Source organism: Zosterops lateralis (genome assembly GCF_965231275.1).
Source record: "Zosterops lateralis genome assembly, chromosome: 3".
NCBI classification, from domain to species: domain Eukaryota; kingdom Metazoa; phylum Chordata; class Aves; order Passeriformes; family Zosteropidae; genus Zosterops; species Zosterops lateralis.
In genome coordinates, this window is record NC_139764.1 from 21,335,961 (window position 1) to 21,353,170 (window position 17,210).

The 17,210-nt window shown below is 43.2% G+C and overlaps 1 protein-coding gene across 1 annotated transcript in view; it reads right to left on the bottom strand.

Moving 5' to 3' along the window:
* Positions 1 to 8,200, bottom strand: part of TP53BP2 (tumor protein p53 binding protein 2) — a 51,797-nt gene extending 43,597 nt beyond the window's left edge. The window contains exon 1 of the mRNA XM_083856367.1: positions 8,117 to 8,200. Coding sequence (XP_083712493.1) covers positions 8,117 to 8,143 — 27 coding nt within the window. The 5' untranslated portion in view covers positions 8,144 to 8,200. The remainder of the gene's footprint in view (positions 1 to 8,116) is intronic.
* Positions 8,201 to 17,210: the final 9,010 nt, after the last annotated feature.

Genomic DNA, 17,210 nt, shown 5'->3' on the forward strand with positions numbered 1-17,210 from the left:
AAACTACAGCAGAACTGGGAAGGAGAAATCTTGTCCCTTCAGTCAGCCCATGAGCCCAAGCAACTTGCTTGATCCAACCCTTGCTCCTGTGATGTGGAGCTCTACACACTTTAACTTGTATCCCAAACATTCAGGCACTCCACCAGACGCTGCAGAAGGGTGGCAGATTGTAGAGCTGATCACTGTCTGACAGGTTTTATTTAAGTGCTGCTCACTCCCCACAGCTCTTTCCAGGCAATAGCAGGCTCTGTGCAGACACACCAGCTGAGAAGTGAAGGGAGAACTGTTCAGCAGGGGAAGGCAGCAGAGCTGGCTGGGCGGCTTTTGGCTCTACAAGTAGTCACCAAAGTCATGACAGTGAACAAGACAGTGTTATACAGAATGGTGGTTGCTTAGGTGATGTCACACCTATTTTAAATGAAATAAACAGAGCAGAGTTTAAACAAATAACATTCATATTATGCCAGACTCCTCTTGCTTCAAGAGCTTCAGAAGCTGTCCCTTTCAGCCTGGTACTACTTGGCTGCTCATTCAGCTTCCCTGGAGGTAGAAAACTTCTCTTAGCCAACACTGCTAAATACTATTTGCAAGAGAAGTACCCTAAATAACAATGTTTTTTGTGCAACACTGGTAAATCACTCTGCAGAAGGGCCTCATGGGCAAGACCTGTGGACAATAGCAGAGGCAAGAAGCACAGAGTGCTGTTTCCATGGCTTCCCTGAACAAACCTTTCTTTGTAGCAGAACGTGTTTCTCAAAAGGCTGGAAGACGCAGCGTGGCTCTTGCTGATAGAGAGACCACAGGGCAGCAACACTCCTCAGAAACACAGCCTGGACATGACCCACAGCAGAGCCCCTTTGTCACCTTGGTATTTCACAGGAGAGCTTACTGGCATTTTCCTGGGAGGTCTGGTTCATTTTGCCTAGTCCCTTGCACTCTGCCTCTCCCAGCTCGGTGACACCTCTCTCCCTGTTACAGCCAGAAATCAGTCATTCCCTGCTATGCCAGCTTCTCCTGAACATGTGATTATGTTGAGAGACACACAGTTGTACTACAGCTGAGACCAGAGAAGTTCTAACAAATTCTGGGAATACCATTCTTTAGAGGGTCTTCTCTGGCTTTAGGATATCCAAAAATGGCAAGAAAGAGTTTCACTGTGGGAAGAAATCAGGCAGGAGCTAACAATTACTGCTCTGCACGATTCAGATACTGATCTAGGTAAGGTTCTGCACTCAGGACAGCAAACACTCACGTACAATGGAGAGCAGAATGAAAAAAACGTGTTTGCAGACTCTTTAAAAAAAAAAAAAAAAAAAAAAAAAGAGAGAGAAAGCACACTAGACAAGCCACCACCCTCAGGCAGCAGGGAAATTTGCAAGTTATAACTGTGCACAGGTATGACAGAAACAGCTGAGTAAGAGACCCAGCTACAGGGAGTAAAATCTCTCCTCTAAATTCATATTATTTGTTAGCCCAGCCAGGTTGGACAACTTCAGCTTTGTCCAGCAAAACTAAGGAACAGGAGGGTGAGATCCCTGTGTCTTGCTGAAGAGGTTTGTGGCTACTGAAACTCAGGAAGGGAATCATCAACTTGCAGAAGGTGAGGCTTGCCTGTCAAGCCTCCACACCTTGGGAATGTGAGAAGGATAAACTACAGCAGTGCTTATGTAGCCTTCTAGTTCCTTGTTCACACACTCACAGGCTGCTGCTACACTGGAGTTACTGTGGTTTGGTGGCTTAAACACATTAAAAAATAATCCACTGAAGATTTTAAAAAATTATTTTATTCTTTTACATGACAGAAGGAAAATTAAGGTAAGAAAAATACATAATTCCAGAGACTCTCCCTTAGCTTTCAAATCAAAGAAACAATGGGATTTAACACCCTAATGAAGTAGAGAAAAACCAGTAATCTAAGCTTAGATCTAAATTACTCCTTAAGCAGTTAAGTTTCACAAAATAGAAGTATCAAATAACAAGGAAAATATCCTAACTTATTCAACAAAAAACCAAAACAAACCTCACATGCTGCTTCTTGTCCAAGATTCATCTTAAACAGTGAAATAAGAACATTTACTTTATATACTTGTAAAGGATTTGTGAAGAGGCATCTCTTTCAGGGCCCATTCTCAAGCATGAAACAATTAATACCACCAGAGTTCTCTCCCCATTTGTGATTAACCCTACAAATCATTTAAATACTGATGTTGGATATGAGAGACCTACATTCCAGCTGCACCACAATGTACCAGTTGGTTTGACTCTACAAGTCCCCCATCCCAGGCTGAACTCACTGCCTGACCTCTAACAAATGGCTTGACCTCCCTGCAGCTTCTGCTCACTTCAGTCAAAGTTACGATCAATAACGGTTTGCATTTTACAGATCAAACGTTTGATATGGAATGACTCAAAATAATCATGTCAGAACCTTTAAAGTCATCTCCCTGTCAATTGTGGGAACATGTCCATGTTTTCACATGAGTTTGGGTACCATAACCCAGATACACGGCAGATAAAGGCTTTTAAGAATCAGTTTTATTATCAAGAGAACCACATATAACGAGTAATAACTGCAGTGCAAGCTTGATTCTAAAATGTCTATGCTTTACTTTGCAGAAGGATGAAATAAAGATATGAAGAGGACTTAAAAAAAAAAAAAAAAAAAAAAACAAAAACAAAAAAACACCCAAACTAGACAAATGCACAAAGTTCTCCCCTAATCTTCCTTTTTAAAATAAACACCAGTAAAAGGCAGGGCACTGCACACAGCCATCTACCAAAGGTTCATATCCTATTAAGATATGAAGCATCACAGAAGAAATTTGTACAGAAACTATGTTACCAGCTCAGTAAAAAAAAAAATTGGTATTAACGTCATAGAAACAAAACCCAAAAGGTTCATCCTTAGACACCAGTGGGTTCAACATCCACATAATACCATCCCTATGGTGAAACACCCAACAAGGACACATGCATGACTAACTCTAAACAGCAGCAGCAGCAAGATCCTGAACATTAATGATTAACTAAACGCAAACAGCAAAAGCGGACGACAACTTTGTGCCCTTTAACACAACAGTCACCGTTGCTGTTCTGTCCCCAGCTCACCATTCCCTCTCCATGAACACTTATCCTGAACTACAGCAAGTTATCTAACGCTGTTTTAAACAACATTTCAGATCTTTCATGTTCCACAGAAAAGTCTGAAACCTCTAAACCAGTTAAGCAGTAGTGACTAAGATAATTAAGTACACTTCACATGATGTCCAGGGTTTCTGGTGACCTTTACTCACAGGATCATTCGACTGTTTGGGAACTGAAGATCAAAAAGACTTTGCCTGACTCACAAGTGACTAAGCTGACAGAAACCAGGCCTCAAGATAATAAAACTGAGAGCCAAGAGAAGTTTTATCTGCTCGTTACCTCCTGAATAGGAGCATCCTCCAGTTCCCAGAGCACTGAGTAAGTCTTTACATTTCACAAGACGGTGAAAGCCCAGACATTAAAAGGATCTGAGTGTTCCTTTGTTGTCAGTGAGCACATGCACAAGGAAGCAAGAAGTCCTCCTGCAGCTGTGCCACCAAGCCATAGGAGGCAGCTTGAGCCCGTCCTCTCAGGAACACCAGACTCCTTCTCCAGGGAGGCTGTACGGCAGAAGACACGACTCTGCACGTAATTAAACAAGCTCCGTAACACACACAGTGGGGGAGAAAGGAGAGTCCCCAAGGCAGGCTGCTAACAAGGACAGAGCACAGACAAATGGAGCACTTTCAAGACTGTTTCTCCATCAATAATTAGAAAGGAATGCTAGGCACACTGCCATCCCGCTGGTTTATTCTGTGGAAATAACCTTTATACCTGCCTCTTTTAAAGTCCAACTGGACTTGCATGTAAATTAATCCCACAAAGCAGATCTGCTCACCAAAAAATGCAGAGATCCCATCTGACAACACTAGGGAGGATGAGACAAAACAGAATTCTGTGAATTATCCATCCATCCATCTCAAACTTCGTGACTGCATATTAGCCCTCGAAACTGTAAATGCAAGAGCCTCACAAGGCACTCAGCCCCTGAACTGTTCAATAGATCAGAAGAGGCATAATTAACTAGTCCCATGGTCTCCACAGCTTGATCTGCTATGAATCTGTAATATTGCCCTTCCCCCATGCCTGATGAAAGCCACACAAAGAAACAAAGATATTAACACACTACTGTGTAATATAATACAAATTTACAGGTAGACTGCTATGGTATTAAAAAAGACATAGGAGAGAGTAAATGTATTTAAAACTACTCCTGGAATAATTATTCACTGGATGGAAAAAGGTAAAAAAGATCTTGTTGTAACAGCATGAAGCAAAGGGAGAGGGAAAAGAAAAAGGGTACTCTGGGAACCTCAAGACAGTGTTTTCCATTGTGCAAAACGACAAGTCAGAGTCTGTAAGAGAAGTGCAAGTGGTTTGAGAAGTTTAGAGCTAAGACAGCAAGCAAAACAATCACCTAAGCTTTTATTTAGCATTCTAGACAGAATACTAAAACACTGAGTACCACATTAAAGTGTTTCAATGTAATATTAAAACTTTTAAATTATTAACATTAAGTGGATATTCAGTTAAAAGAACACCTAATAAACTAAATCTTCCAATCAGATGAAGATATGCAGCATATTCTTTGAAGAGCTCACAGTCTGAAACCCCATTCGTACACTGAAAGGGGCCAAGGAAAACAGTGTTAATGACTGATAAACTTGATCAGAGATAAGTAATTAAAAGACGACAGGAAATAGCACTGAGATCCTACAGTTCACTTACTCCTCTCATAAACTCTGCTGGGAGCCAGTTTGTTTATAAACTTACAGCTGCTCATCTTACAAAGCACAAGAGATTCATCTCTGCTAAAAGGTCTTTAGTTAAACTACAAAAAAAGTGTTTCCTACAAAAATTCCCAAAGAATTCTAGCTAGTACTAGACTACGTCAGTAAATCAGAATCCATATGGCAGCTCCAATTTAACTGCAAAACAGCTTTAATTGTGGGGGTTTTTAAAAGGTAAAACGTACACATATCCACAAACTAGTGAGCCTTCTGCAATGAAAATATGTACTTCAAATTCTTACTGAATGCGGCAACTCCAAGAAGATCACTTGGGACAAGATGTTAAGACTTTAGAAGGAAGGCAATACTCCTGGTATCAAAGTTGCAGTGTTACACTTGAAAGCTTAACTTGATTAGAAAAGAACACATGGTTATCAAGAACTTCACTGTCAGACATTTCAGTCATTTCTGATGATAGAAGGCAAAACTTACTAAGGAATTGAAGTGCTCTCCAGGTTGCCAAGTTAGTCCCTAACAATATAGCCATGGGTGTGGATCCATCCTGATTTCAGGAGGCCCCCAGGAACCAATGCACATAATTCAAATTAAAAAATTAATCCTTATCTAGATCAAGGAGGTGTGATCTAAAAAGTTCTCTAGATATTAAAGGGTAGCTCAATCTACCACATCTCACATTCTGACAGAAAAAAAACCCCAAACATTTATCCAGCATGCATAATGACCCAAATTATTTCTCAATACATGCTCCTTTTAGCGTAATAATGTAAAATAAAAGGAGAGATACCAATTATGCTGTGGAAAAATATGCTATTTTAGAAAGCGTTTCCAACTCCTTTTCACTACTTAACAGTACCAGTCACACTCCCACAAGCCTTCACAGATGAAAGGTGAGACAACCTCACACAGCTTGCCAGCATTAACCCTGTTATTACCTTCATCAGTACAGCTACACACAAATTACTTCTTATACACCCTCGTGCAGACTCCCAATCACATTGCCCTGGCATATGGTTACAGCAGCAGTTTAGCTCCTATCTGTCATTACCACAAGGAAAACATTCCCATTTCAGGGTAGTCTCCCAAGAGCACGAGTAGTTATGCTGCTACAGCAATTTCCCAGCTTCTCCCTGGCAGCTGCTCCGAGGTGAATTCCTGGCTGGGCTCACGTTGCCTGTATTTCCCACTTGGGGAACAAACTGTGTTGTTTAATCCTTTGCCCACGCTCCCTTCTGGAGCACAGGAGATGGACCTAGAGCTGAGAGTTAAAAATCATACACAGATGATTTTATTTGTCTTCTTTTTCCTATCCTACATCTTACACTTTAAGAAACAATACATTTTGTAGATGGTTTAGGGCCAGCCTACTACTTCTCATTCAAACAATGCAGAAAAAGATACTGAAGTCTATGAACACCTCATTACTGAATAAACAAAAAGTCCCTCATGTCCTGCTCCTTCCTGTCTTCAAACCCTCCTTCTCTGCCCATCTCAAACTTTTAATTTTTTTGTGAAAAGAGAAATGAGATTTATTTTTATTAACTAAAAGACAACTAGGAAATGTGAAGAAAAGCTTTTTAAACTGAATTCAAAGTTCCAATACTCAAAATACTTACATTTTTAATTCCTTAAGCCACTTTCAACCCTCACAAAACCTTTCATTATTCACAGTAAATTCAACGTGAGAAGGGCCGTATTCATCCCTTTATTTATGCGTTAAAAAACAGAATCACTAATGAGTTGAGTCATCAAGCAAAGAGAAGCCTGAGCCACCGGGGCAATGCAGACTCTAGAACTGGTCACCTGCAAACGCTGATGTTTGTTTCCTCCTTTATTTGAACTCAGCGACAAGGAACTCACCAGCAGCAGCATCTCCTGGAGATTTCACAGATATATGAGGGCACTTACCTAGCTCACTTTTGACACGGATTGAATTAACACATTATTACATTTACTGCTTGTTTTTCTAAGTTTTTACAGGCAGACAACATGACTGTTGCACAACACGTTGGCTGTTTAATGTAGTCGGGCTCATATTGTGTCTGTTCCTCCCTCATTAGCTAGAGCAATCGTCACCCAGCCTTCTCTAGTGCTCGGCGAGATCAAATTATCGCTCATTATTTCCTCCTAATTGCAGAGGAAGAACCTCACACCTATAGCAAAACAAGCTCCCCAGAAACACCCACATGCTTCCAGCATGGATTCCCAGTTTCACCTTCCAGTAGAGCCCCTTTATTGCTTGCTTCAGTCAGTTCCCGAAGAGTTAAACTAGAAATACTCTTTAATGCAAGAGCGCTGCTGAAAGAACCACCTATGCGTGCAGAGCTACTCGGTCAGGCAGGCCACACCGCCCGGGGGAGGATGAGGATGGCAGAGAGAACACTCTAAAGCACCCCTAACTCGGACTGAATCGGTATTAAAGCTTGTCGGGATTTTCTGTATATACTCCAGTCTATCAGAACAACAAAATATGGATTTCACGGGGTATCCCTGCTGCTAAACCCCGGGATTTAATGGCAAGTGTACTTTGGAAAGAAACTATTTAAAGCCACCACTTTCACCTGCATTGTGCTGGAAACTAAGGAGAAGCTGCTGGGCTTTGCTTTGATCCAAGCGCAACCAAAATCGGCGGAGTTTTAAAAGCCACGGCAAAACTCCTCAGAGGAGGAGGTGGTGCTCCGTGTGCCTTTTGAAAGTGTGCTAAAAGAGCCGCCTCCCAGAGCCGGGCAGGTTTAGCACAGCCCGCTCCCGAAACTCCCGGCCGAGTGGGGAATACCTGCCCCGGGATCTCCCGCAAACAACATGGACACCACCATCTTCCCGGGGGCCGGGCACTGCCGACACAGGGCCACCCCAGAAACAGCGCGGCTCAAAACAACTTTAACAACTCCGTACCATTAAAAACAAAATTAAAAAAATATATATATATAAAACAAAGAACAAGAAGAAAGCGGGGGGCAGAGGAAGCGCCCGTGGAGCCGGGGAGCGGGGCGGGCAGCCCTGGCGGGGAAGGCTTCCCTTCTCCTCTCCCTCAGAGCCCCGGGCCCCACAGGCCCCTCTCCGCCCCGCGGCCCCCCCGGCCCTGGCCCGGCTCCAGCGGGCCCGTCTAACAAGTTGATCCCGGCGTGAAAGAGGAAGAAAAGGAAAACCCTGTGAGGGGGAGGGGAAGCCCCCGCGGGGCCCGGGCCGAGCCAGGGAAGGAGGGTCTCCTCTCGCCCCCCTCTCCACGTCCGCAGGATCCATTTTCCCCTCCCGCCGCCCCGCTCCAACTTCCCGGCACTCACCGGCATCATCTTGGAGCCGAACCGCATGGGGGCGGCTGGAGTTGGCCCCGCACCCGGGGCGGGGAGCGGGGGCACGGCGGGGCTGCGCTGCCGCCGGGACAGACCTGTTGCTGTTGCGGGAGGCGCCCGGCTCAGCCCGGCCCGGCCTCGGCTTTGTTCCCGCCGGGAGCCGCTCTCCCACCGCCGCCTCCGCTCCCAAACTAACCCCGGCCCGGCCCGGCCCGGCGAGGAGGAGCCGCCCCGCCCACCCCCGGGAGGGGCCGTCCCGCCTCCTGCCCCGCCGGGCGCCACCGGGGAGGCCGCGCCTCCGGGGGCTCCGCGGGGACTGGGACAGCCGTGAGAGTCCCCAGGGTCACCTCCTCCCGCGCTCCGCTCCGGAACGCGCCGGTTTGCGGCCCCGCGGGGGCAGAGGAACAGGCAGCCCGGTTCTCCCTGGATCGGCAGCACGGGTGGGGAGCCACCGGCCAAGGTGAGGAGCCCCTGCCGTCCCTACTGCCCCAGGCGGACCGCCCTACATATATATGCCTTGTAGTGCCTCGTCTATGCAGTCAATGGAGCACCCCGCCCAGGGCACGCTTTGTTTTTGTTATTTTTAGTTGGACCTGGTGAGCCCATCGAATCAGACCCTCACTGAGATGACAAAGTCGTAGTCAAAGTCTTAGTCCTGTCCAAAAAAACATCTCCACGAATCTTTTGCGCTCGCTTAAGAGGTGGAGGGGAAAAGTTTTCCCTTCCTTGGAGCAGGGCGCAGGACACCCATTTCAAACCCAGCAGCACTTCCGAAACTCAGGCAAGGCTTGGAGGAAAAGTCTATTCAGTCAGCACCGTTACAGGGCTGTCTCGGCAGGAAAACCTGCTCCATCTGTTTTTCCTACTCGTATTAAAATCTTCGCGGTAATTAGGCAGGATAAAAGCGGAGGGGATTAGAAGTCCCCAGATGAAGGAAGAGCAAAACGCGAACCTAATTTGTATACAGATATCTCTTTTTCTAAAGCAGTAAAGAAAGTTTGAAACCATTAATAACGCCCCCCTTGCCCTAGGAACTCCTAGGCGGTAAGCAAGCAGTGTTTAATACAATATTGTGGCGGGGACAGGGATAAAATCCCTGCCGAGCCGAGCCGAGCCATCTCCCCCCTTTACGCGTTTGTCCCGACCCGGGGCCGCTCCCGCATCTCTCCCCCCACCCCGCCCCCGCGCCACGGCCGACCAATGAGGAGGCGCCGCCGCCGGCATGACATCACCTCCCCCGGCGCTCATTGGCTGCCTCACGGACACAGCGCGGTGTCTCCCGGCAACGCCGTGACGTCACGGCCCCGCCCCGAGCGGCGGCTCCCCGCCGTGTCCCGCGGAAAAGGCGCGTCTCCGGCCGGGTCCCCGTTCGCTAGTTTGTTTTTTTTTTAAACTCACACTTAAGATTTATCTTACAGGATAAAAATGTTACAGGTCAAAGCAAGTGGCAATGGAGAACTGAAATTCTTGGAATGGTAGAGTAATAGAATCAGTGAGCGTGGAAGATCATTGAGTTCAATCATTAACCCAACAGTTAACTCTGCCATTAAACCATGTCCCTCAGCACCGCATCTCCACGTCCTCTGAACACTTCTAGGGAGGGTGACTCCCTCGCTTCCCCGAGAAGCTTTGAATTAAGGCATTTCAGTGAAGACGTCTTTCCTAATATCCAATCTAAACCTCTCCTGGTGTAACTTGAGGCCATGTCCTCCTGCCCTATCACTTGTTACTTGGGAGGAAAGACCTACTCCCACCTGGCTACAAGCTCCTTTCAGGGAGCTGTAGAGGTCCCCTTCAATCATCCTTTTCTCCGGGCTACACAACCCAGAATCCCACCCCTTCACCAGCTTTGTTATCCCTCTTTGGACACACTCCAGCCAAGGATTCTGCAAATCCCTGCTGAATTTCTACAAGTGTCTAGCTGGTAAGGGATAAAATCAGGAGTGTGATCTTTTAATGTACTCCCTAAATACAGGCACAAATAATTTTAATAATTAGAATATTAAAATGACAATTTTAAGCCTGTAAAATAAACCTGGAAATGGTTAGGTAAAAATCAAGTAGAAAAGGTGTTTCAGATGAGTGTATGTGTGAGGTAGCACATTTTACTAGCACAAGTCTCTTGCAGGCCAATCCACAGAAATCCCTTTTGGCTCAAGTTTTAACTTTGACATTTTCCAGAGAGAACTACAACCCCATCCCTGCTAAGGAAATGAAGCTCCAAGGGGTGCACCTATCTATTTCCAGTTCTGTGCAGGCTCTGTGACTCATACACTGCAATGAAGGCTCTCAGTGCCATCTGGTCTGCCACTTTAGATCCCAGCTCCTCTCCAGCAGAGGGGACAGTGCTGGCCAGGTTTGCAGGTAAAGTGGGGCCAAAACCACTTGTCCCCGTGCCTATCTCAGCAGCACAGCTCGCCCTTCCTACAGCACCTCACATTCCTGCCTCTCGCAGCTACTCAGTCATGATTTCACCGGAGAAGCATGGCATGAATTTCTCCCAACAGGTTATTAATTACAGGAAAGGCTTTTTTGGTTTATGAGCAGAGAGTTGATGATTCCCCCAGAGAGGGCAGAAATATGGGAGGGTTTCTGACCACAGGTTCGACCTCCAGAGTGTGGACAGTTGGAGATAACTGAGTCATGCACAGGAGCATTGGCAAGGGGCAGCAGTTCCCAGCCCTGCATACACAGAGCTATCAGAAAAAGGAAGAGAAGATGAGATCCGCAGGGTCTGGAGCCTATGGCATGGACAGATGAAGCTCTGCACCTCTTCCCTGGTTCCCACTGCTTTCAGCAGCCTAAACAGAGCATGGCACACTTGACCACGGCCACTTGACCATGCAGTTCCCTAGAAGAATTCACAGCAAGGGTTCTGGGGGAGTTGATACTCCTGGAATGGCTTGAAAAGTATCCAAGAAAAGGACAAATAAGTCTACCAAACCATTAAATAGAAATGTAGCAGAATCATTCTTTTTTTCCACAGAAGACCTACTTGATCTGAACCACAGAAACCTCCAGTAGCAGAGACATCACAGATAGTACTGGTAATGATAATCAGTAGAAATAAACAGCATCATATTTTCTTGTCATTAGTCTTTCTATACAATGGGATCTGTAGGACAGGGCTGGAAAAACACTGCTGTATTTCATGCTCTCAGCACACTACTTAGAGCTCAAAAAACTCCACTTAATTCCTTCAGTGCTGTATGTAAGCAATTTTAATAGTAACTTCACAGCCTCTGCTCTAGCAGACGGCCTAAAACTACTTCCAGACCAGCCAAAGCCCCTTTTACAGTCGTGACAAAAATTTTGAGGATTATCAGGTAACATTCCTTTTGCAAGAACTCATAAGAATTTAAAGGAAAAAATCAAAAAAAGCTGCACCCGTCGGTTGTTTTTAATAAACCCTTCGATTCTTCAGCAAAAAGCTAAACGCGATTCTTAGACTGTTTCTAAGAGAGTAATTTCAGTGGGTGTTTGTAATAAATCAAGAGAGCAGCAGCAATAGAAGAGGTTGAGGAGGGCAGCTGGGTTAGATTTGCTGTCCACTGCCACCTACTGTTAAAACTCCACCAAGCCAGACTTGTGAGCTCTAATTCCCGAAGGATACAATTTAAGAGCCCAGAAGGAAGGAAAAGCTTTGGAATTGAGATTACTGTGGTGAAAAGGGAAAAAAAAGGAACATGCCAAGAGAATTGCTCACCTAAACTCATCAGGCTGTGGCACAGCAGTTTCACAAGTCTGGATTCTTTCCAGCAATGTTGAAATTCTGGCACTTAATTTCTCTTCAGCTCAAGATAAAGCTTTTCCAGGCAGTGATTCAACAAAGACCTCCACTGGTCCGTGTTGTCAAACTTCCTCACAAAGAGAAAATGCAGCTAAAGAAGAAAAACCCCATAGTTTAACACTTTCAGCACCTACATACAGTTCTGCTAATCCACTAGCTGCCCTCTTGTTGCTGTTAATTTCCACTATTTAATGCTGCATTCCTACAATTTAATTTGTTTTCAAAACATCAAAAACCAGAACTTACAGCAGAAATAGTTTGGGGAAAAACATGCAGCAATTACTGAGTCTATGTCCCAGCTGGAAAATAAAGTTGCCTAGTTCATAGAACCATAGAATCATTAAGGTTAGAAAAGACCTCTAAAGTCATAAAGTCCAACTATTAACCCAACATTGCCAGGTCCTTCACAGCCACAATTATGGGCCACAATTATGCATTTTTTGAACACTTCTGGGGCAGTGATTCCATCACTTCGCTGGGCAGCCTGCTCCAGTGCTTGACCAAGTTCCAAAGTCTGCAGGTAAGATTTATGAAATCTTTTAGGAAATTTGCTAACAATGTCACCTAGAACATCCCATGTTATTCCAGTGGCTGCTTCCAAAGCAAAAGCCCTTGGTCTATGCCACATTCCAACCAGTACATCAAGAAGCATTTAGCAAGAGTAAATTTAAATTAAAGCCACAGTGGCTTGCCACAACATCTCTCAGCCCAGTTGTCTAAGCGTAAACTTTCCTTGGACATTAAGGAGCAATAGAGCAGACACACCTTCCTCCTGGAGATAAGCCATTTCTCTAAACTTGTGTCTGGCAGCTGAAATGAGCCTCTTTAGGGAGTTTTTCACTTCAGTGTACGCTTAATGCAGAACATCATCGAGCCCCTACCTGGATGGTGTGTGCTTGGTGCTCACACAAAGTCCATTTAGTTGTGGCATATACTTCCTTATCCACATGCATAGGAAATTCATTTAAAATCTAAATAAATAATGTGTTCTGTCAGATGTATGGCTCAGCTGAAACAAAATCTAGACTTTCCCAACATAAGGAACAGCTCAGTTCCTCTCTCAGGGCCATGAGAACCAGTGCCTTGCTTTGTGATAGCACTTAAAATGACACAAAGTAAATGTAAACTTCACTGGTCACTGTATGCAGGAGCTAGTCATGCACATAAACAACTACATGACACAACAGAGGTTCAGACTCTGTAACTTTAAAGTTAGTTAAAAATTATTTCTTGCTTAACTTGCATGCTCTCTGTAAACTAACCCCATTATCTAAGTTGTGACAGTCCCACATGCACCCACTGCACAAAGTACATACTTAATCATGTTACTCACTAAAATAATAATTGTACAGAGCCAGCAGCACTCAGAAAATAGTTCAGAAATTTACATCAATTTTGCTGCAACCTAATCAGGCCTTAAGCTGATCATTTAAATACAGTTTCAAAGAATGATTCTCTAAAAATAGAAAACGTCATTAATATCATGAACATCACTCACTTTAAACAGAAGTCTTCAATTTATTCCAGATCAACCAGGAATTATTTAACTTCAGTAAAATAAAGCTCCTCCAACCTCTCAAGTTACTTGCTGGAAGAACATTCTAGTTTCCTCACTCAAAATTCTTTTCTATGTAATTTAAATTCAGTGTGGGTTTTTTTCCCCTCACAGGTAATTTAACGACCAGCCAGCTAAAGCAAGGCTGCAATGTGTCTTAAAAAGAGAAGAAATCAACTTCCTCTTCCATATAGTCCCCAGCATCTTTCAACAAAATGTAGGCTGACACAAATTAATGCTTTGTATGCATCACACACAGCTCCCATTCTTCTCAATAACTAAATTATATTCACTGCACTCACTCTGGATGCCTGTCGATTTATCTGAGCACAGATCCTGACAGAAGACCCTCTGTAACAAAACGTCTGTTTAGGGCAATTACAGCGATTTGGGAAAGCTGTGTCTGCCTGCAGCCACTCACCAGCCCCATAAGGGCTCCTCCCAGTGAGGAAAAACAGGCAAGGAACTGAAACATATACTCATTAAGCACAAATGCTGTTGGAAACAGAAATTCTGTGATCAAAATCCCATTCCTTATCAGAAACTTTAAGACACTGATTAGCCACAGAGTGATTCTGGACCTTCATCCCAGCTGGATGTTTGGAGGATGTGGAGAGTTAAGTGAACACTGCCATTTTATTGTTGCCTCATCTCTATTGCTCAGCTGCCAAGAAGCCAGACTTAGCTCATGCTAGCAGTCCCTCTGGGGTCAAGAGAGGATGGAACCAGAAGGATTTCAGAAAATACAAAATTATTTCAAGATCAGGCCCCCAATTTTTTTTTTTTTTTTGTAAAGTGACTGCAGGACTGAGCAGACCATGTCTTTATAAACCTCTTCTTATGGTTAATTTATCTATTTTCTTTGCACTTTCTCACATAGAGCTATAGTCCTGTGCCTCAGGATATCAAACTCTGCTTGAGATAACCTGGGCAGACATGGGGACATCAAAAGTATTGGTGCAGTTTGTTGTATGTGGGATATTTCTCCAAGCTGAACTGACGAGACACAGAGACATTATTGATGTCTTCAGTGAATTATCTTTATCATAGTGCAAATATACGGTAGTATACTGAAATTAAAGGAATTCCTTGGAACTTACATCAAAACTGAGCCCTTCCTCATGGCGGAAACGAATTCTGTGTCCTAGAGATGGCAAACATCCTACAAGAGAATAATACAGAGAATGAGGAAAAGTCATATTATCTAATGAAGGCCTCTTATTTTTTTATCTAAGCTTGTTCACCAAGGCTACTTCTGAGTGCAGCTGTGTGAGGATGTGTAACCCCACCAAGGCAACTTGCTACCAGTACTTGATTTTGCAGCCCTCCTTGGGGGAGGTACTTTGACTACATGGAAATAGAAAGGGTATTTGTCTGAACCCTTGTCCTTTTTATCCTCCAAGTATATTGGTTTACCTGATTGGTAATTAGTTATTAGTAGTGTAGAATTAATAGGGTATGTGTCTACAAACCCCAATTTTCCTGTGGAATTGAAAACACTTTAAGTTAAGTATTTTCTTGAAACTTGAAACAGAAAAACATGTTTGATGAAAGCTTGACTGTGCAACATGCCTGGCCTACACAAACCATTTAAGATTAGTCTGGTCCCCACACTTTCAGTTCAGAAAAATCTTCAGAGGCTGTATTTTCTATCTTCCTGTCTTCTTGTTTTCCTTTTTCTTTTCTTCTACTTGTTTTCCTTTTGCTTGTTTTCATCTCCCATGGAACATTATATTCTTCTGCCTCTCAACATCAACATCTGGTTACTATCAGACACCTAATATACAGTATTACAGGTAAATTAAGGGGTGGATGTAGATTTTAGAGTCAGTTTCTCGACCAGTTTTTTATGCAACATGTAGCACTACTGGGTCCAAAACTGATTAAACTGCAAAGGATCCAGTTAAATATTTATATTGATTTAATTAAAATGGGATTACACTCATATCTGAAGCTGACTCCATACCACAATTTTTACTCATTTACCTATTGAAGGATTAAATGTTTCTGCTTCAAAGGATTAATATGCTCAAATTTACACCGCTGTCTCTATTTATTAACAACACTCTCAAAGAAAATTTAAGTATAACTTTTTTCCATTTTAAATGCCTTTCACAAAAAGACCTTTAGGCAAGAAAGACTTTACTCTGCCTTAGTGTCCAGCAGCCTGAATGAAAATACAGCTGTGTGAATAGACCAGACTTCTTTCAAATTTAGCATCTCTTTTTAAAAAACATCCCTAATATTCATAAAGTGAGCAAACTGCTGCCCCCAAGAAGAAAACATATCATGTGGGAAAGCCTTTTCTATTTTTCTATTGATTACACTAATTTAATAAAACAAATCTGTTTTCCTCCCACCCAACTTCTGCTCTTACCCTCAGTTTTTGAGCACGTTACTCCTCTCTGCTCCAATATTCCACATCAACATGACAGTTCCTGACCTACTTACACACTTTCCTTCACCTTTAACCCCTATTGTTAATTTTTTTTCCCCACTCCCATCTTCCCAGATGTCTGCTTGTTAGCTCCTGTCTTCCACTCTTTCTCTTTCTACCCTTTCTTTAATTTCTTCTCCTTTCTCAGATCTCATAGATACACTTGACTTGTGTTTGAGACAGGCTCCTTCCTCTTCCTCACAATTATTGGTGTTGCTTGCTTCCAACCAAAATATTTCACATCATTTCAGTAAAATTTCACAGTCCCTGCTGACCTGAACACACCACACTCCAATCAGCTGGGAGCACAACATGTAGTCCAGAGTACTGAGACATGCAAATTTCATTCCCCTAAACATAAATAAATATATTATGAGGATCTTTGCATGAAAGGAGTGAAAAAAATCGTTTTGCCTACCACCTTCTTGTGAGTCATTGAGAAGTTAAAAAAAAATCAGTCCAACTATACTTATAATTCTAACATGGTAAAATCAAAACTATGGCTATTTCAAGATGATACATGACATGTAACATGCAAATATATTCCACATAACTTTATTTCATCCCTTTCACAAAGTATTATCAAGTTTTCTGGCTTCACAGTATCCCAAAATAACTGAAAAGTTCATCCACTGGAGGGCCTAAAATGGGGGTTTTGTGAAAGTGCGTGAGAACTGTGTTTTTCCAAATTAATGCAAAGTGATGCATGCTCAGAAAAATGACACCAGATACATTGGGGAAGGACATGAGTCAGAACCTGGAAGGCAGCAGGATTACCCTGCTTACTAAAATAGACTTATTAACCGTTAAGCTATATATATAGTTAGCATAAAATATATATGGTTCAATGTATTTATTCTGTTTGGTGGTATGATAAACATACAGCTTATATTTATTAAATATAGAGCTGTATCTAGAAAACTGAAATTGTTTAAATGGTATGACCAAAAAAAAAAAAAAATAAAATAAAATAAAAAAAAAAGCTTTCTTGAAACAATGTGAAATCTTATATGCTTAGGTAAGATGAAAAACTGCACTTCCTTTTAAAGCATCAACACACTGCCAGCCCAAACTTCACGTGCCAAGTCACAAGTTCATAAAGAATTCTCCTGAGCGAGTTTTAAACTGCTGACGGTGCATGTGAAAGGAGTTCAGGTCTGAAAAACTATGCACAGGAATAAAACCCTTGTTGCAAGACAGCAGCATTGATGAGTTGAGGGGAGGGAGCAAAACACTTCCAGACCCATACAAGGCACACAGTGTTCTGCTCCCAAAAAGGAAATATTAATTTCAGCGCACATTT